General features: G+C 32.3%; 2 protein-coding genes across 3 annotated transcripts in view; both read right to left on the minus strand.

The window, feature by feature from the left end:
- Positions 1-3673: 3673 nt before the first annotated feature.
- On the minus strand, positions 3674-13862 carry LOC130445101 (elongation of very long chain fatty acids protein 7-like). Of its 2 annotated transcripts, none has more exons than XM_056780611.1 (5): positions 13772-13862; positions 12879-13069; positions 9159-9290; positions 4307-4549; positions 3674-3954 (listed from the first exon to the last, which is right to left on the minus strand). In XM_056780611.1, the coding sequence occupies exons 1-5, from the start codon at positions 13827-13829 to the stop codon at positions 3787-3789; spliced, it is 792 nt and encodes a 263-aa protein (XP_056636589.1). In that variant the 5' UTR covers positions 13830-13862; the 3' UTR covers positions 3674-3786. The 2 variants fall into 2 exon arrangements, with proteins under 2 accessions (XP_056636589.1, XP_056636597.1); XM_056780619.1 differs by lacking the exon at positions 13772-13862 and adding an exon at positions 13275-13413 and having other exon boundaries at positions 3683-3954.
- Positions 13863-17185: 3323 nt separating this feature from the next.
- LOC130445018 (uncharacterized) overlaps positions 17186-21691 on the minus strand; it is a 29868-nt gene continuing 25362 nt past the window's right edge. Inside the window, exons 15-16 of the mRNA XM_056780523.1 lie at positions 20701-20821; positions 17186-17426 (exon numbers count right to left, since the gene is read on the minus strand). Of these exons, the coding sequence (XP_056636501.1) occupies positions 17229-17426; positions 20701-20821 (319 nt within the window). The 3' untranslated portion in view covers positions 17186-17228. The remainder of the gene's footprint in view (positions 17427-20700; positions 20822-21691) is intronic.

Genomic DNA, 21691 nt, shown 5'->3' on the forward strand with positions numbered 1-21691 from the left:
TGAATTTTCTAAAAGTCTCGATTTCTAGTAATTTCCAGAATTTCTCCAATTTATTATCTAAATTAATTTCGATCCCCGATCGTCTATTGTAGCATATCACGCTAAACAGAAAGATTATTGTCAGTCGAGTTGACGATTGCTCTTATGCGGTGAAGCAGGTTACAACGTTTGAGAAACTTAAGGAATTATTTTGGAATACAGGGCCGAAAATATTCATACCAAGTGCATTGTTAACCTGGTTTAATTGAACACATGCGGATGTAGCTATCGATTGAAGACGATTTTTTTAATTTAATTAATTTGGCAGGTTTTATTTTAAATCGATCATTTAGTGAAAATACTATTTGTTTATACTAAACAGACTAAGAATAAAAACAGTTGGTTTGTTTATTGAATTCAATTTTATACGCAAGAACAAACATTTTATAGTATTTGCCAAAAGAGATATATTTGTTAATCAATGTCAAATATTCAGTAAATCTTAGAATACTGAGTATTGAATTAATGGCTGATATAAAATAAGATATTGAAGAAATTTAATAAAAGAACACAACTTCTTGGCATGATTTCAACCAAGTTGGTCAATGAATTTTGTGCGATTTCTGTCCAAAGTTGTGGAAAAAGCTCTCTAAGCTCCTATACAGAGTGTTTCAAAAAAGATAATTCCGTCTCTAGGATTGATAGAAAACTAAATATTTGGAGTTTTAGATACATCCAATTTGTTTTTATGTCTGATTCTCATAGAGGGCGCTGGTTACACAGTTCGTACCACGTAGTATTGAACATAACTTTTTCAATATTAGATTTATTAAGCAAAATTTCAAGTGAACTTAAAAATCAGTTAATTTATACCAGAAAGGTACCTACTTTTGCTAAAACTCGATACTGAGGACCGTTTTCGGAATATTTTTATTTGAAAATTATGAAAGTAATAACCCTTCAAAAGTTATTAATTATTATTATTATTAATTAGTGAGCATTAAGTTATTTGGAATTTTTATCTCGTAAATTATGAAAATTTTTATTCTAACATATTTTGGACGTATCGCACGATATTGGCAGAAAACTCTCGGGAGAAAAAAGTGGAGAAAAACCCCGTAGTCTAATTTAGTAATGTACACTCACAAGGATGTTCCTAGAAGCACCTGGCTCAACAAAGGAAACACAAAAATTTTGGAAAAAAATATATTTATTTTTCAACCTAATCTCCTTTTATATACACGTGTTCCAGCGATTTTATACACTTTTTATAACGAGAATCGTCAAGCTCCTCAAAATAGCCATTAACTGCCGACATCGCCTCTTCATAACTGGAAAATCTTTGACCAGCGAGCCATTCATTCAAGTCTAGGAAAAGAAAATAATTCGACGGGGCCAAATCTGGCAAATAGGGCAAATCTGGCATGAGGTAGCAATTCAAACTTTAATTCATCATCATTTAATTCAATTTTGGCCATTACCACGGATGTGCCAGCCAATGAATTGTCTTGATGGCATAACACTTCCCAAAAAACCGACGCCTGCAGATGGAACGGTACTTGCATCTCTCATTATCCCTTTTCAGTTCTTTCGTTTCGGGTGTGATGTGATGGACCTACGGTTATAGAACGACGCTAAAATTATGTGAAATCTTGCCAAACACTCAACGAAAACATCTTCACGATGCTGTTCTTGTTCCATTGTGATTAAACGCGGTACCCATCTTGCTCACAGCTTTCTCATGTCAAAATTTTCAGATAATATGCGATGTGCAACACTTTATGAAATGCCTACTTTGTCTGCTAGCTCGCGTACTTTCGGTCGAAGATCATCCAGAACCGCTTTGTGGATATTGATAAAAATTTCTGGATTTGTTACCTCATTTGATCGACTCCATACTGTACTGTTGATAACAAAGGAGCAGTCTCACCCAGAATAGAATCAAGCTCAGTTTTTATATTGTTTGGGCTAAGACCTTTTCAATCTTTTCCATGTTTACAAATTCACTGAAAACATTCACGCGTCTACAAACTTGAAACATATGTTGTATAGACAATGTACTTTCCAATATTTGGTGGTATTTTTTTAGTAGCTACCGCCATCTCTAGGTCAGGACAGGTATTTCTGGGACCATCCTCGTACCAATCCAATTAGAAGAGTAGATTATTATTAAAAAAATGATTAACATATTAATTGATGGATTGTTTACTAATTTACGTTAATGGTTTCAATGATGATACCTTGTAATTTTAAAAATATATGTGTAAAAAAGACAATGCGCAACTTGACTTAGTTTTATAAACAATGGAGTGTCAATGAGACAAAATGATTTAATTATTTCTAATTGTATGGAATGAGTTAATGGTGTATTGAAACCAAATCAAGTATCGTACAAGGACTCTTAATGAATTCAAAATAATTTAACCCAATAACTTCATTAGGCAATAGCGGAAAATTTTACTTTCACGCAAATTAGTTACATTTTTGTAAATCCTTTATTTACTCGATGCGATAAAAAAATACGATGCATTATTTTATCAAAAACTAAGTAAAAAAGTAATACATTCTTGAAGTATTGCTTTTGGGTAGGAATGCACTCATCCCAATGTAGTATCCATGACTTGTAGCACTCTGCTATGTCGTTGGGCATTTCTATTTCAGGAATAGTGTCTTACCGTTTCCTTCTAATACTTTTCTTCATTTACGTAGAGAGCCAAAGGCCAGTTAGTACTAAATCTGATGAGATAAACATGAAGATGTTTAGCGTCCAAAACTTATGAGTCAAAAGCCGTTTGTGAAATCGTGAAGAATAATTCCACTACTTTTTATGTGAAAATAAAGCAAAAAAGGGTGAACCCTATTACAATCGAGTAGTTCGAGTGGTGCCTGCCGTGTGGAGAGCCTGTGGATATTGATCTTGAACTTCTGTAGGTTGTAGTTTTCGCGAAAGACATGCCTTGATAGCTGATTCCACAGGATTGCACTTCTCCAAAGAAAGGAGTCTCGATATATTGATATTTTGGGCGTCTGCAGGTGAAATCGGTGTTTATGAGACACGTCTGTCTGTCGAGTAGGTCTTGCAAATACTGTTCTAGGGTCATACCCATTACATTTTCTTCGAAACAAAACTAAATGTTAATATTGTTTAGAAGCATCTTTTACGATAGACAGACTGTCACGCAGAAACGTATCCCTGCTTGCCCCATTCCAGGCGAGGCTATGAGACATGTTTTAGTTGAAATAAATGTAGCTTCTATAAAGTCAAAATGAGGTTTAAAAATAAATATTTTGTATCAAATGAATTACAGTGTATATGAAGTGAAAAAAAAAATGGTTTTTGTGAAAGATAAATAACAAAAATCAAAAACTCCCATATACTGAAGTAGTTTTGACATAAATCGTTTTTTACCCTTAAAAACTCACCTACTTTCCCTTGCCGACCTCAGATTGCCCGTATATTATTTTTCCTCTCATTTTTATCATATTCTCCTCCTTTTGCATTTGATCCACTACTTTCATTTTTTATGGTTTCAAAAATTAACGATCCTTGTGTAATCCACAGACCCAAGAAGTGATTAATATTATCAGAAAATAAGTGAGATATGATTTTGCCGGTTAACAAAGGATTCACTCTATTTACCGATAGATTAAAAAAGTTCGATTAATAAACATTAAATGTTAAATAAACAAGATCTTTCTTTTAGTGAATTTATTCAATGGCACACAATTTTTCATACACTTAATATGTTTCAAAATGTTATAAGTACTATGAATAATTACATTTTTTTTTTATTAAATTATTACAAATTACTTAGTCTTAGATTTTTTAACATATGCCTTATAATAGAAATCTGAAAATAAGAATAACAGAAAAATATTTTGCGTTACCGTTAAAAACCCAACATATCTTGGATAATTACAAGTTGGCCATAACAAAATTTTTCCAAAGATTATGATAAATATCAGAAACTGGACCTAAAACAAAATAACCATTTTTTTGATATATGAATTTGTAATAGTTTCTGCTGCCAAAGTATTGAAATATGGCAAAACTGATGTGAATATGTCAAATCCGACATTACCATACAGATACTTGGTACATTAATTTTGATAAAAAAGTGGAATTAAGTAGCGATGATTTTCTATTACTTTCGACGAAAATTTTTAATAACCTTTCACTAAATTGTAGCTTAGGACTTTCCATTTCAAATAGTTACTTAGCTTAGCTTTGCTAACAGTGTTTAACTGCTATACACTATTCTTTCAACAACAGAAAATTCCATGGAGCGCCATAGAACGTACACCTATTAATATTATATTTACTTACAAGTTGCAGTTGTGTTAAAGTCTTTTTAAAGGTTGATCTATATTTCCAGTTGGGATATATGGCCGCTACAAGATAATAGGAAAACATAACGCAATGTATAATTGTATTAAGAAGAACAATCCAAGTTGTAGTTCCTCCACAATTGTATCTCACTCCGACCCAAACTCCTAACATCATTGCTGAGTGATGATAAAGATGTAAGAAGCTAATTTGGCGAAAGCTTTTCCTTAGAAGAAAAAATAACTGAAATAAATACAGGAATATTAACTTGAGTTCCAAATAGAATCTTATGTTTAGATTAAGATTTAATGTCATGCTGAGCTTGGACTCTTTGCAACCCCAGAAGAAACTAACCCAGATAATTCTATCTAAAGCTCTTCCTTCGAACACTGCAAATAATACCGCATGCATGAAACCTCATTCTCAATCGCCAGTTTGGCTTTAATAACCACCACGCTACTGTACTGTGATTTCGAACTTAACAGATATTGCTTTACAGCTTATGTTGATTACCCACGCCTTTGAAAAGGTTTGGCAGGAAAAAATAAAAATGAACTCACCATATACCTTTTTTGAAATGCTGTCTTACCTAACAGAAAGATATTCACAAGTATCAATGAAATTCATGTAACCACAGGGCAATTAGTCTAGTGGTTACAGCTCCTGACTCACGAAAATTAGTTTTGTCGCTGATTTTCTGAAACTTAACATCAAAATTTTGGCCGCTAAGCAATATATGTTTGTTTAATTTTTCCAGATAACTCAAAATCTATGCCAAATTTCGGAAAAAGTGAAATTATCAAAAATGTAGTTTAAGAAATTTTCTACAAAAAAGGTCCCCTGTGATTTTTCCTTTAGAGTTGTCATTTCTTTGTAAAATGCGCTCAAACTTCGGGGTGGTCGCATCTTACTAAAAAGTTTTCGCGCCACGTAGAGGGAAATTACAACATTTCGAGACGAAAGAAAGTGCATTTTACTCGTTAGTCTCTACTTTTCAATTGCACCTGCAAAAAATTCAGACTTGTGAAATTTTTTTGGAAAACAGCACGAACGGGATTGTTTTTTGCTGGTAGCCTGGGTGAACTTAAAATACATGTGTCTGTGTCTCTGCTAGATCCAGTCATCAATTAGACGATTACCTTTAAAATGAAACCAATTGTAACTTTGAACTCACTCTGTGAGAGGAAATAAACTACTTTTACTAATGTTAGATTTTCCCATAGTTGACAGATTTGGCTACATTTTTATTGTTGTTGAATATCAGCCTTTTTGGCAAATTAATAAGAAAACTAAAGCATACATTTTGTAGCTGAGTTGTCGAGCTTCAATTTCCTCCCCAAATAAGTTCGTAAAACCTTTGGTTTTCCATAAAAAATTTGAAAACTCGCCAAGAGCTCGACATTTTTTTCTTAAATCTTTTTGCGATTTTCGGGGGTTTGGTTTTAACGCATCATACGGGGGAAAACGAAAGCATACGTGATAGAGTCACCCTCTACAAAAAAGAAACCTCTTTCTACTGGGAGAGTCTCTTCAATACATCAGCCGAAGATTCTAAGGGTGTAGAGGACGCCGTCGGAGCAAAACGGACAGACGGCAAAAGACATCTTATTAGTGCACGTGTAAAATTTTAACGTTAATTGTTGAAATAAAATTGTGAAAAGAAAATAGTGAAAATAGTAGAAAAGGAACCTAATGGGAGTGCTTCAAGGGAAAAAATTAATTGTTTTTCATTTTTAGTACTCTTTGATTAGTGAAATGTTGAATTATTATTTAATTTAATCGTGATTTTTTTCGATAAATATGAGAATGAAGGAGACAAGTCTGATGTAAATATTCATAGCAAGTGTAGTTCAGAGTGTCAAGTCGTGAAATAAGGCTTTACTATAAAATGTGATTAGGATAGCAGTTTACTCTTCTTTTACTAGTTGTGATACTATTCAAGGAAAGAAAGGTGTCTTCAAATTGTTTGAAAAAAAATTAAAAGTTAAATCTAATCACAGAGAAGCTCTTGAAGCGTTTCGAAGGTTTGACAGTACAGAAGAGTGTATAGCTGAAAATGGAGTGAATGCAGTTCTTGCTTTATATAATACGCCTCGTAATGTCTCTAACCTCGATTTATATAGATATACGTGTTTTTTAAAGGCTGTTATTAAGAAAAATATGGTCAATTGTCACCAATAATCACCAGCGTCCTCAGAGATCTTAAAAATGATTTTTGTAACTGCCAAAAAGGTTGTAGTAAGTTGTGTATTTGCAAGAAGGCTGGACTGCTATGTAGAAGCCTGTGCGGGTCATGTTTACAAAATTCATGTACAAATCTGATTCCTGCTGACTTGGGGGAAGAATAACTTTTAGACGGAGAGACCAGTGAAGACACCCTGACGAGCACGGAATTCCTCTTGAAAGAAATGCTCGAGAGTGATGAGGAAATCGACCAGATTGCAATTGATTTCTTATATTCGATTTTTAATTTTTTCTCTATTTTTGATAAATATTTAAATAAAGTCTTCACAAGAATAGGGTTTTCAAAGATTATCCCTGTGCCACACTTAAGTTTAGAGTACTTACAACAATCAAGATATTAAAAGAGAATTTCTGGCATTTTAGAGTTTTTTGTAGGTTGGGAAAAATCATATTTAAGCTTCATCGAAGGTTATTTTCTGGTCGTAATTTTTTTTCAGAAATTTAACTCTAAATTTCAAGTCTTGAATTATCCTTAAAAAATGCACTGTTGAAAAAATCCAATAACACGAAATTCGCTTTTTGTAAAAGTAATTTTGGGATTAGAAAGAAATTACACTAAACGTTTTTTGTAGGAAATTTTTTGTACTACATTTTTGATCCCTTTACTTTTTTCGAAATTCGGCATAGATTCCGAGTTATTTTCAAAATTCGAAATTTTGAAAATTTAAACAAAAATATATAGCTTAGCGGACAAAATTTTGATGTTAACTTTTACTGTATCAATAGAGCACCCTCAGAACAACTTAAATCCAGAAAATCAGCGAAAAAACTAATTTTCGTGAGTTTTGACTAAAATTGGGCTGTACTCGCTGGGCTAAATGTGCTAGGATCTATTCTATATCTTCTTTTTATATCTTATAGAAAATGACCAGATTTAAACTCAATTTACAAACTTCTACGCTCACACACTTACTGACGCCCTCGCTAGCGTTAAACATAAATTGAATAGATTACGAAGTGCTCGCGTTCAATTTCACGACAAGTTCGCGTTGGAAGATGGCGAATTTTCATATTCAACACTCACGTTCCAGAGCCTAGCCAATAAAAACAGATATCCAGATCATGTGATCACGCTTACACAGCACCTATATCCAAATTCGAATATAATTAGGATAAAAAGAACAGTAACGAATCTAAAAAATGCTGAAACCTGGAACAAATGAAATAGAGACAAGATTTCATGAAATGACATTTATAGTTGGTCTAAATAGGGGCAGTAGGGACAGCCAATTAATTACCTAACGACAGAGAAAAGTTGAACGTAAGAGTTTATAAATCCAGGAAAATATACTGCCTGATTGCCTGGTCATATCAATAATTTATTTTATTATTTTATTTTAATAATAATTTATTCATTTATTGCGAACAAGGGGCTTGGATAAAGAATTATAATAAATCTCATATGGTCATATTGAATACAATTATGGCGTTCAGCAAGCAATATGAACATTATAAAGATACCCATCAACCAATAAAAAGACTGAAGAGATATCTAATGGATCTACTCAACAGACGTTGGTGTTGTGTTAATGCTTGTGTAGGTTAGTACAAACTGCTTAGCTGTACACTAATAATTTCTACAAAAATAACATATGAAACAATAAATAAAATAAAGATTTTGCTTCATTTCTTCTTGAATAACGAGATGAAATGAAAAAAAAGAGCAAAATAGCAGACCCAAAGAGGGAATATATCTAAAACTTTTACAGACAAACGATAATGAGACTGGAGATTTGTATAAAAGTTAAATTACAGTTGTCAAAGAACAAAGGTAGCTTCATGGCATTGATTTTCAACTTGGTAGTATAAGAAGCTTGTTCATAAAACAAGGTTGTTGTTATATTGATTTAATGGCTGTGTTTGTGTGGTTGAGGTACATCTTTTCATGTGGGATTGAAATTACTAGAAACTTTTCGTTCTCCTCTCTGGAAAGGAAAAAAACATGACTTATTTCATATTTATATAACGAATATTTTAAAGACTAAATACTTGATTGGCTATTGGCCACGACGAATATTGAATCAAAATTTTTTTTAAATCACGTCTAGATATCGCAGTATAAAAAAGCATTGAAATATAAAGAATAAACTTGTGTTTGTTGGTTGGATTCTGAATAAAATATATTATGTTGACTAGTGGAAACATTTTTGGAATACAACTGAAAACATCGTAAGCTATTTACCAGGATGAATATTAAATGATATTTCCTCAAACCAAGACAAAAAATTGCGATGGAAAATATACTTAATAATGATACTTTACACTTCAAAGTCATTGCTTACGTGTATGCCTCATATATTAGGTTGAGTTTTTAGTAATTTGAAAAAACAAAAGGTTAGGTACCCAAAGTAAAATTTAAATTCACGCATCCACGTCATTTGATGATTCAATTTCTCTTATTATTATCGTAGAATACAATGAAATTGTTGACGCTGAAAACCTTATTTATCATGAATTATAACACGAAACTATAATTTATGTGAATACTAGATTGTTGATAATTTAATCACGGATAATTATCCAATTGACGTCTTATTTACAATTTTACTAGTAATATTTTTTTTTCAATATGTGCACACTTTTTTACTTTGAAACTATAACCACCTACCGTATCTCCTGTGTCAAATATTTTTAAATACATATAAACTATTGCAGCTTGTACTAATAGAGAATCTCTTGGTAAATTGTAATCCACTTCTGAACATAAGGCAAATCCCGTTTCACTTAAAACAATGGTACTCTGAAAAAAAATTATTAATTACTATAATGAAAATCGTGAATTGAATGTGCAAGAGATTGTTAGTTATCCTTATAGACCAGAAGAGATTGGCCCAGTGCTTTCCCGCGATTTTCTGGTTCCTCCTGAAACAGTATATAAATTACTTACAATTCCTGGAAATATTCTTAGTTTTCCATTTATATTTTTCTGGGAAAATGGGATTGTCTTTGCAAAAACTTGATCCTGCCACAATTTTGTGATTCCTATTATGTTTATAGAACGATAGCTCATCATAAACTTTATTATGTTTTATTTGGCAGCAGGGTTTGAGGGCAGTGATTTTCTGATTCTGCCCATGTAAACAAAATAAACATATTTGATTGGTTCAAAATTATAAAAAAAATGTTGATATGACATTCTGGCCCTTGGATTTTCAAGGCTAAACGGTAATAATCAGAAAATTACGAAAAATTGATTATTCTTCTTGCATTTTCATATATCGTCTTGATTTTAGGTTCCTTCTATTTTAAAATTAGAATATAAAACTGAAAACAAGACCATATCTGAAAATGCAAGGAGAATAATCAATTTTACATGATTTTCTGATTCATACCTTATATATTCCTTAGACCTTTTGATATATTAATGCTTCTAAATGGTTTTGATTTTAGGTCTCTTTTGTTTCAAATTTAGTTTTTTTTAGATAATTTTAATGAGATTGATCAAAAACTGACGTTTGATAAAGACTGAAATTGAGTCGAAAGGTTTCTATTTTTTTATCAATCTCTGGAAAATTATTATGAAAAAAACTGATTTTGAAACAGAAGAAACCTCAAGTCAAGAGCATTTATATATATATATATATATATATATATATATATATATATATATATATATATACAGTGCTTTTCAGATAAAAGTATCCACCTTTAATAACTTTTGTAATACTGGTATTTAGAAAAAATCCAAAAACACGTCAATTTATGTTGGAAGGGGCAAGCATTATGGCTTATTTAAACTTACTGGAAAAGCCACCCCCTCATCCCTAGCAGCATCCCCTTTATTTTTTTAAATTACTTTTCATATTTTTTATGTAAAATTTGGATACTCCTCTTTGAGCTGATTTCAAAAATGTATAATACTTGTAGGTTAAAGTGGTTAGTTTATGAGATAAACAATTTTTCTTTTAAGAGCACAAATTTTACTTATTATTTACTTTCACCTTATTTGCCTGTACTAAAATGGGTTGTACAACAGTTCAAACTCTTTAATCTTTTTAACTGTACTATTTAGTATGAAGTTACAATAAGTGTTCAAAATGAGTACCATTCACTTCCATACAATGGTATAATCTATTTTGAAATGTCTCTCTGACATTGCTTAATACGGCTGGATTTAATTGTCGACATTCATTTTCTATCCTCTCTCGTAAATCATCCAGAGATTCTGGTTGGGTAGCATAAACTTTTGTTTTTAAATACCCCCATAAAAAGAAGTCTAGGGTGTTAAATCCGGTGACCTAGGAGGCCACTCCATCATCTGCCCCCTTCTACCTATCCAACGAGCGGGGAATGTTTCGTTTAAAAATTGTCGGACAGGCATAGCATAGTGTGGGGGAGCTCCGTCTTGTTGAAATACCAGTAAATCTTCGGAAAGGTTATCATCATTTTCTATTATTGTTGTAATACGTGGGTCAACCCCTTCCCTGAGTAACTCAAGATATGATTCACCATTTAAATTTCCGTTGATGAAGAAAGGTCCGACAATGTGGTCACCTAGGATACCACACCAAACGTTTAACTTTTGGGGATGTTGTGTATGGAATTCACGCATAATATTTGGATCACTTTCAGCCCAATATCTACAATTATGCCTACTTACTAAGCCATTTAATGACCATGAGCATTCATCAGAAAAGCAAATATTGTTTAACAATTGTGGATTGTTATTGATAATTTGCGTCATTGATTCGCAAAGCTCTAGACAACGATCAAAATCATCTTCATTCAACTCGTGCACCAACTTAACTTTATATGGGTGGTACTTGAATTTATGTAGAACTCGGAAAACTGTAGAAGATGAAACACCGATCGCTCTACTTATTGTTGACAACGATTGGGGTTGTTGAGCCTCTAAGCTGACTTGCCCTAAAATTGCCACTTAGATTGCTTCGTTATTTACGAGTCCCTCTCGCTTATGCACTTTATTGCAAACAGACCCTGTTGTGGTAAATTTCTCCATCAGTTGAATTACATACTTATGAGTTGCATGTCTTCCGTCATGTAATTCGTTAAATATTCTAGCAGCAGCTCTTGCACAATTATTATTTTGGTAGTATAAACGTACAATTTCAATTCTTTCTTGCAAAGAGTAAACCATTTCAGAGAAACAAAATAAATAATGTATCAAATTACACTATCAATAGTGACTACAAATTCTAGTTGACAATGTCAAACTTTAATAAAAAGTAGAGTTTTTTGTTGTTTGGATTTTTTAAGTAGAATAAATAGCACAGTTAAAAAGATTAAAGAGTTTGAATTGTTGTACAACCCATTTTAGTACAGGCAAATAAGGTGAAAGTAAATAATAAGTAAAATTTGTGCTCTTAAAAGAAAAATTGTTTATCTCATAAACTAACCACTTTAACCTACAAGTATTATACATTTTTGAAATCAGCTCAAAGAGGAGTATCCAAATTTTACATAAAAAATATGAAAAGTAATTTAAAAAAATAAAGGGGATGCTGCTAGGGATGAGGGGGTGGCTTTTCCAGTAAGTTTAAATAAGCCATAATGCTTGCCCCTTCCAACATAAATTGACGTGTTTTTGGATTTTTTCTAAATACCAGTATTACAAAAGTTATTAAAGGTGGATACTTTTATCTGAAAAGCACTGTATATATATATATATATATATATATATATATATATATATATATATATATATATATATATATATTTAGAATATACACTTTTGATAATTTTAAAGAAGTTCAAGCACCTCCTTCCAAGCGTGAAAAAAACCGAAACGTTGGAGGATTATACGTGAAGGTAGTATTACAATTTGCAAGAAAATTGTTAAAAGCCTCTAAAAACAGAGAGAAACATAGATTGTGGATTAAACCAAACTTACAAATTTGGAATAAAGAAGTTAAGACGAACCACCAATGTTTCATTTTGGATACCAAGAAATTATTGAATGGAAAAGAATTACCAAAAACGAGACTCATCTATAGATATACCTAGAAAGTACCTCAACTAGCAAAGAATCGGAAAAGATTGACGATGATAACATTGAGGGATAGTAAATAACTGAATCTAAACTAAGCATAAATTTTTTGTTCGTAAAAAACTTATATATAACGTAAATATATTAATTGCACTATAATGGATAATTTTTAAAAAATTTGAACGAGTTTCGTGGGTGACTTTTTCTTTTTTCAAAATTCAAATGATCAATTATAGACTATACTGATGTATATTTGTAGAAATGCGTTGGAAATTTTCTTTTTACAATTGAATTCATAGTAGGTAATACAATAAATGTGGATAAAAAATAATGAAGAACAAATACAATTAATTCATAAGAATAGATGAATTTTATACTTACACATATTGTTAAAATAAAATTAATTATTATTTGTATTATATTATAAATAATCATAGCGGTTTTAACATTATAAGGTTCTCTGCTTAGCATTAATTTGGGTCCTAGACTTTTGAAAAAGTAAATGTACAATCCAATAACTCCAATCAAACATAACGGTGATTTCGTGAATAGTTCTCTGTCAGTCCTAGGATCTACAAATAAAATAATAAAGTATTATTAATTCATGTTTTGACAAAAATAAGGTCTGGGGTATTCAATGAGCAATATTAGAAGTGGTAGCAGAAATAATTTCTTGTTGTTGCAACAACGCGGTCATTTTGGGAACATTTATTAAGATAACAACGTTTTATCTTCAAATATATGTCCGAAAAAATGGTTTGTACTGGTATTACTTACTGCTGTGTTGGGTTCGAAAACGTAAAAAAAGACGAACATGCATGCATAGACAATATAACAAGGAAAAGACCAGCTTGGTCGTCAAAATTGGCAGCAGCACTATGACGTGGAGGAGACTGACTTATTTGCACTGCCTTCCACAGACCATGGCGGGTATTTGTGAATAAATGAAATTTATCGTATTTTATTTTCGTTAAACATTAGTACCAAGCAAACATTGTATAGTTAGAACATTGTCTGCTTTATTTTCCAAAGAGATTAAGAAGAATGAAATGAACTTTGTCGATAATATACTTAATGTAGCTTAACTAAGCTAGTACAGTAGAAGATTCACGCATATCAGTCCATAATATCAAGATGGGAAACAATTAAGTTTTTTCTAATAACGTGTACGCAAATTTAAGTATTAAAATTTCCATCACCTATGGATTAATACTTTTCATAATAAATTATTTATTTTATTTTACATTAACCTCGTGTCTAGTTGAAAAACTCACCTTTTAATTCTTCTAGTTTTAAATAACTCTCGTATAATCTCTTTAACACGTACGCCATGGTGACCGAGCTGTTGTTTGTCTACTGTTCAATGAAATTTTTCATGTTTCAAATCGCAGTCAAATTATTTTAGTGTGAAGTATTAGCATATAGGGTGAAACACGTATTTGGAAATAGTTATTTTCCTAACAAGTGCGGGAAAGTTATACTTTGCCGCACGCGACTGCAGTTGTCCGGGCAACCGTTCAAGTGCGGGAAAGGCACTTTACGCATGAGTTGGGAACATTATTTTTTCTACGACCGTATATACAAAAAAGTATACCAACCCATTTTTCTAAAATTATTTTATTCCAACAAACATAATAATATACAAAACTTTAACTGAAAACTAGTAATTATTATAAATATTAATATTGAAAACACAATTTGTTGTATTCTGTAGACTAGTAAGAACTTCCGGTCCAGTGGAGTTATTTGGTTTCAGCTGAAGGTAGATGACGTCAGTGAGGATGGCATCGGTTGCAGGTCGCATAAAGATGACGATGACGGTGATGGCAACGGTTTTGAGTCATTTGTAGTACAGAGAATTTTATTTGATATTTTTTTCTTCTCGGAGTCCTCCAAATAGACCTCAGCGACAATAGTAGACTTCCAGCCACCGAGGCACTTTAGGTTGGTTATTTCTTCGCCGGAGTCTGCTAGGAACGTTGCCAAAGAACGTCTGAAACTGTGTCCTGTATAACGTTCCGGATTAGGTGGTCGTAAATCTGCCTACTTTCTGTACAGCGTCAAATAGATTTCATCATTTATTTCTTCAGATAAAGCAAATGATCTTGACGAATGATTTTTGGAATCAGAAATTTTTTTAAGCTGCCTTTACTTGAATGTCGTTTACAAGGTCGGAGAGCGGAGAGCGCCAGCCAGTGCAAGAATGGTACACACTTAATCATCAGGTATACCTCATCGGGAGCTAGCATAACTCTGGATATATCTTCTTTGGTAAAAACTTTTTGTGCTCGAAAACCAATATTTTTTATTTAAGAAACGACGTTAGCTTATGGAAGTTTCCTATATCCAAATTATGTTTTATTTTTACTAAACTTTTTACCATCGAATAGCGGGACCATAATGTATTAGATTTCAAAACCTTACTTAGATCTGAAAAATACGCCAGAAATACCTCTTCCTTATAAGTTTTGGCCCCTTTCTCCTTATACCATGTAACAAAATGGTCGTATTGCTTCTCATATCTTAGTGTGAATTTGGCAGGTAACATCTCGCAATTAGCTTCATTTGCAGCCTTCAAAATGGCTTCGGGAAGTTCTTCGTCGGATGAATCCATTAATATTATTGTATCGGATTCGGTTTAATGTGACTTAAATTAGAAGAAGATTGTACTTATTCGGTTACTTCCAAGACGTTTTGAACAACTTTGACGTTTTAGTAACAATTACACGCTTGGGTTGTCATAGCAACTGATATCAAACCCGGGTGGTTTGATAGTTGTTTCTCCTTTGAAGAATGTCACTTTCCGGCACTAGTGCGGGAAAGTGAACCTTTCAAAACTAAAATGCGTACGGGAAAGTGTTACTCTTTATTACAGATTACTCTGTACAAAATTGGTCACCTATTGGCATTAATTTTCAAAAAAAACAAAAACAATGTTTGATTTGCAAATTACCATAATGGATTATCGTGAATTAATTAAATACTAGAATTACGTTATTATATATTTTCGAATCGTCGAAATGAATTTGTATGAATTTAATAATCTATTGGTATCAATAGGCTAGTTGACAAAATTTGGAAATTACTTTAAAACTATAGCTTAGCATCTATTTCATCCCACAAATATATTTTTTTAAGAAAAATAGGTTTTTTACGTTAGTATTTTTAAGTTTTTAGAAATTAATTTGAAATTGACCGCGAAAAAGGCCAAGACTGTCATGGCGTCTTGAATAATGTCACACCTCGCGAAACAGCTATGTTTGTTTATAACAGTCAATTGTGTTTTTTAATAAATAATGAATTCCTCTTATTATAAATACTGTATAGTGCCCAATGTGAAAGTACAACGATAAAAACGCCAGAAAAGTTATTCATATACGTTCCAAACAATAAATATATACAAAGAAAGTGGTTAAAAATGGTAAGGGGACAAGAAACTCTTATTTTATTAACTAATTCCACAATTCCAATTATTTCTGTGAAGATCATTTTGATGTAAGTATCAGACAAAACTTGATGTATCTTTTTATAAATGTACAAATTCTACCATTACATACCACACATAAAAAATAAAATATTATAACTTAATAAAGTTAAATTTATTGAAACTTTGTATTCGCTAACCTCAAAATCAGTTAAGTTTTTTCATTCCACAGTGGGTAAATGCGACTCTCTGACTGGTAACTGCTAATTAAATAAGACTTTGTTTGTTCTTCACATAATACTTACATATAAGTTTTAACGTTTTAACGCGAATTTCCGATGAACAAAAATAGGTGTTCATTGCAAAAAATTTGTCAAGCATAACGGCGTCAATTTTGGGCAAATTATTGCAATTTGTTTAGTTAAATCCTGATTCCATCTCAAATTATACCTGTCTTTCAAGATTAAACTAAACAGGAACTTTATTAATTTAATAATAATTTCTGAAAACTCGAAATAACCTGGTCACTTTAAACGAAAATGGCAGCTACAACATAGTGTTTCGCGAGGTGTGACGTCACGCTTTTCTGATTGGTGTTTAATGTCTCATTTTGTCGATTTTATTTTCCAAAAATATTATCAATCTTTTATTATTTTTGTAGAAAAGTTGTTTTATTGGTTTTAGAGATTAGTATATAAAAAATATCTACGTCACTAAGTTCGATATACCGTCACCAAAATTTCACAAAAAAAATATTTAGTTAGGATGAAGCTGTGAAGCTGTGTGAATAGTGCAGCAGCAGTTATAGAACGTATTAAAATTGTAATTCATTTCACACAAATTCCTCATTTGCTTCTTTATCAACTCCTAAATTTCTCAATCTGTTAGGACATATGAGAGAACTTATTCGTTCCAGTTCACACTGCTTCGATTCCCATGGCTACTGTACACGAATATCACTTCACGGAGATTTAACACCCATCATAGAGCCCTGATATGGCCCCGTTCGACTATTTTTTTTGGTTCGTAAAGCTGAAGGTAATGTTAAGGAGTGAAATTAACAAAAATGAAATCAAACAAGCGATGTATGAACATTTTGACTCTGAAAATGCATCATATAATTATAGCTTTAGCTAGAAGTTCTGAAAAATTAGTGGATTTTTTTATTAATAACCCCTCTTTCTATGTTAGACTAAGAACTCAACGTTAACTATCTGATATATGTGTGAAGGAAGGAAGAGGAAAAAATATAACGATAGTCGTTTATAAAAGTTTATTCTATTATTTGTTAATATCATATAAAGCTTTCAGGTTAGATCCTTCTGATAAGACGCATTGTCGTGAATTTCCGAGGAAATATTTTGTCCATTCAGCTCTTTTTCCTTCTTTTTACTTTGAGCCCACGGCTGAAGCACGGAAGAAGCATTAAATGCAAAAAATATAGCCCCAAAAAGATATATGGATGATGATATATAAAATATTACTCTCCATTCATTGATATCTTCCTAAAAAATTAATGAGGAACAATTAAATGTAAATTAAATGAGGACAAAATGTAATTCATGAAAATAGTAGCACCCTTAAACATTTCAAAATTATCAATTAGAATCATAAGTGTCATTTTTTTGCTGTTGTACACTTTCCACCTAGTGCGTTCACAGCGTCTAAAATACTCTTTTGAGCGTTCCGCAAGGCGACTACGATCATTATGGTCCCGGCGAGAACGTCACTAATAACGTCATGACGGCCATGTCAATAGGTGAGTCGATATGAGCGTTGAGAGAATTAGCAGAATTTTCTAAACTCAAAGACTGCAACTATGAAAATCTATCTTATCTTTTGATGTAATATAACCTCTTAAAGCATTCCCTTCGTTTTGCCTGTTTTGCTATTTGTTTTTATTTACTCCAATTCCTAGAATGCGTCATTATGCATTCCATTTAATTTTACGCTCTGGACATAGTTGAAAAAAAAACGTGATTATCGTGAGTGTTTAGTGGAATGTATCATTTATATATTCTTACTTGAAAGTCTGTCAAAAGTATTGGAGAGCTCCGATTATAAAACTATATATACTCGAGTGAGTTTCGAAGTACGTACGTCCATATGACCATAAATGTTAGGAGACACTTCGGTTTTGATAGAGTGTGGTTTCAAACATAAAAATCTTAACAGAATACTTGTAACATGTCGTCTTTTCGAACTTCGACAAGAATATTTAAAAGTATTAAGACATAGAAATGTAGTTTGTTTGAATGAAGCCTGGTTTTATAGACATGACGTAGTTGAATGATTGAATTGATTATTCCTCAAATAATGTCTCAATACTTCTTATCCAAAAAGAAAACCAGTAATTATTCTCAAAGATGGCAGAAGACATGGTTTTCTATCGAAGTTTATTACACTTGAGAGATGCGACATCAACATTTATTAAAAATTGAGAACATACATATTACTGAAAAAAATACCTCTTTAAAATTATCTTCTTATTATTGTATGTTTCACCGTTTAGACATGGTTTGGAGGATAATGAATGTAAAATCAGGCAAATGTAATCGTTTACCTACTTTAATTGCAATAGAAAGAAAATTAGTATTCTATTTGATCACCTGCAATGTCTTATTTTCTATTATAATACTAGTTACACAACGAGACGCCGTTGTAGATGGCAGAATCCTTTGTAATTTTTTTCCTTTTGCTGTTTTTTTGCTTCTTCGGGCAAGAATGCAACTAATATATAGTATATCTAACATTCGTCATGTGATTAACTAAGAAAAACACATTTTTTTTTGGCAAAAATCGATTTTACTCATCATCCTTCAAGAGCAATACAATCATTCCAACGCTTCTCTAACTTCTCGATGCCGTGCTTGAAGACGGATTTGTATTTTGTCTCAAAATAACCTTCATGCTCAGCGATTGTTTGTTAATTTGAGCTAAAATTCTTACTGATGAACACTTTTTTGAAATCGGCGAATAGCCTTTAGTCACTGGGGGTCAGATATAGACTATACGCTGGATGAGGAAGTAGTTTGAAGTGTAATTCGTTCAATTTATCCTTCGATGCAATCGATTTGTGAATCGGTGCATTCTCTTGGTGAATGATTATTTTGATTCCGGAGTGTAGTGATGGATCCATTTTTCATCCATTGTCACAAATCGATGTAAAAAAATCTGATTTATTAAGTGTACATATGGCTAAACACGTTGTCGTTTTTGATCGACTGTGAGTAAACGCGGTACACACTTTGAAAAAGCTTTCTCATGGTCAAATGTTCATGGATAATTGTAAACACCCTGCCTTCTGATATCAGCCTCAGCCACACAATTTCAATTTACGATTAGAGATAACCAATTTATGGATCTTTTTTATGCGTTCTGGAGTAACCACCTCAATTGGACGACCAGAACGTTCACTATCATCGGTGTCTGAACGACTCCGTTTAAATTCATCAAACCAATAACAAAGGGTTCTTTTCGTTGGAGTAGAGGCCGGATAATACTTTTGAAACCATTGCTGAGCTTGTACAGTATTTTTGTTTTTTTCATCAAAAAGCAATAATAAATTAACACACGAAATTATTTTACGAATAACAAAAGTAGCTGCACTTAAATGGCTCTCACTTTTCTGTGACTAATCGTAATGTCATGAAATTTTACACAAAGTCTTTTAAAAGTTGGTACTTCATAAAAGTCATATGGATTTGATGATAGCAGCGCCATCTGTGTGTCAATCACACGACTATACGATGTTATAATTTATGATAATTTTGAGAAACGATCGGTTTAAACCTAGCAATTACATTTGTATAATATGACTCCTCAATATCTTGATTGATAACAGATACAAGGGACCTTGTCGCAGTTAATTACCCAGAGAATAGAAGCAATATTTGACGAGTTATTGCTGAAACTTATATTTATATGTTTTTTAAAATAACAATTAAAGCTTTCATTTATTAACTAACCCTCATAGTGGGGTTCAAACGTTTTCGTGCCGCTATTCCAAATCACCGCTATCATAATTTATTTTTATTATAAGAGGTATATCCACAAAACAAGTTTCGTTTGATTATATAAAAAAACTTTTATTCATTTAGTCCATTAATTGCCGTTTAGTTTCTGGGGTATCACAAGATACTGATGTTCGAGCCCCTGTGACTATTCGAGCAAGGAAATTATCATTGCACTGCCCATCCGTCGTTTTTTATGTTGTTCAGTAAGAATTTTGGGTACTCAATGTAAGTACTCAGTTTTTCAGTTACAAATTCATGAATTAGTGATCGTGAGATTTGCAGAAATTCCATAGCAAAAGCACTAATTATAAATTTACGGTTTTACTTAAGCTTCTCTATAATTGCGTGGACCAGTGCATCAGTTCTTCATCGTGTTCTTTATCATATCTTCCGTTGAACTGTATGACCCATCTTCTAATTATTGAATCACTCATACCATTTTTTCCATTAACTTCACTTGGTTAAATTTTTTTGCATTTAGAAAACGAATCACAGGATTTCACAAGCGGCGATACTTTCAATTGAGGCTGACATGATAAAGAAATACTACAAGGAACGTTTCTTCTTCTTGAGTCAGAGTAACTGCTACTACTGCTCGGAACTATAATCGTCGCTGATAGAAATATAAACGAAGCTTAAATTTTGGATATATCTCGTATATTACCACAAGCGCCACCTAAACTGTCTATAATGTCAGTTACTCTGAATTTTCTATTTGTCTCTTAATCTAAAACTTTCTTTCTATGCATAAAAACAAGCTTACCTGATGCGTGACTAGGTATCCTGTTAAGATTGGACTAACTATACCTGGAATAGTTCCAAATGTGTTACTTATACCAATTATGATACTAGCAAATTTCGGTGCTATATCCAAAGAATTTACACTAAAAAATCAAGTGAGTCACATTTAAATAACTGTGCTAGTGTTATTACAGAAAATATATCTTATAACAAAATCCAACTTCTAGCCCTGATTTCCTAGTTGAAAATATACTCTATTTAGTGACCTACACTAATTCATTTGGTTATATCTTGAATAAACTTCATAATAAAATCTGATCTTAAGTTTTAGAATTAGCCTAATGTTATTAGGTTTGCCTAGAAAGTTTCCAGCTCAAGTATTTTTCATGATCATTTTTATTTTTCAACATAGTGTCCTTTCAATTTTATACCCTCAGTACAGTAGTGACTGAAGATTTTTAATTCTCTTGCAAGTTAAACTTTAAGGTTAGGGAACAGGGTCGCTGGGAGCCAGATATGGTATATACGTTGGGTGGACGACCAATTCGAAAAGCATATCGTGTATTTCAACCATAGCAATTACCGAGGTGGGTTAAGATATTGTCCTGAATGAAAAACACTTTCTCTTTCTTAGAATTCGGTCCCTTTTTTTAGAATTTCTCATTTCACTCATTTTTGAAGACCTAATCCCTTATCTATGCCAAGCAACGATTGCCACCACTCTTCTTGACGATGAAACACGATTTATCCTTTTTAAAGGTTCGCCCTTTGCAATCCATTATATTGACTGTTTTCTTGGTTCAGGATTGTAGTCGTGAATCCAGGTTTTATCTACAGTTCTATATCGATGTCAAAAATCCGACTTATTTGCTGAAACCACGTCAATGCTTATGCTTATTCTAATTCTATGCGCTTTTGGTCGAAATTCAACAAAGACGGTACCTAATGCAAGCATATTTCTTCAGTTATTTTATAGTGAATTCGTTTATTTCTAACTTAATTCGACGGTTGTT

Source organism: Diorhabda sublineata, chromosome 1 (genome assembly GCF_026230105.1).
Source record: "Diorhabda sublineata isolate icDioSubl1.1 chromosome 1, icDioSubl1.1, whole genome shotgun sequence".
Taxonomy (NCBI): domain Eukaryota; kingdom Metazoa; phylum Arthropoda; class Insecta; order Coleoptera; family Chrysomelidae; genus Diorhabda; species Diorhabda sublineata.

Excerpts from the sequence above, each read along its gene's own strand:
- LOC130445101 (XM_056780611.1), bottom strand. The coding sequence starts at position 13,829 with ATGGCGTACGTGTTAAAGAGATTATACGAGAGTTATTTAAAACTAGAA. Across the intron at positions 13,070-13,771 it reads AAAACTAGAAGAATTAAAAG|ATCCTAGGACTGACAGAGAA; the intron begins GTGAGTTTTTCA and ends TTTTATTTGTAG. Across the intron at positions 4,550-9,158 it reads TATTTGACACAGGAGATACG|TTATTTTTTCTTCTAAGGAA; the intron begins GTAGGTGGTTAT and ends TATTTATTTCAG.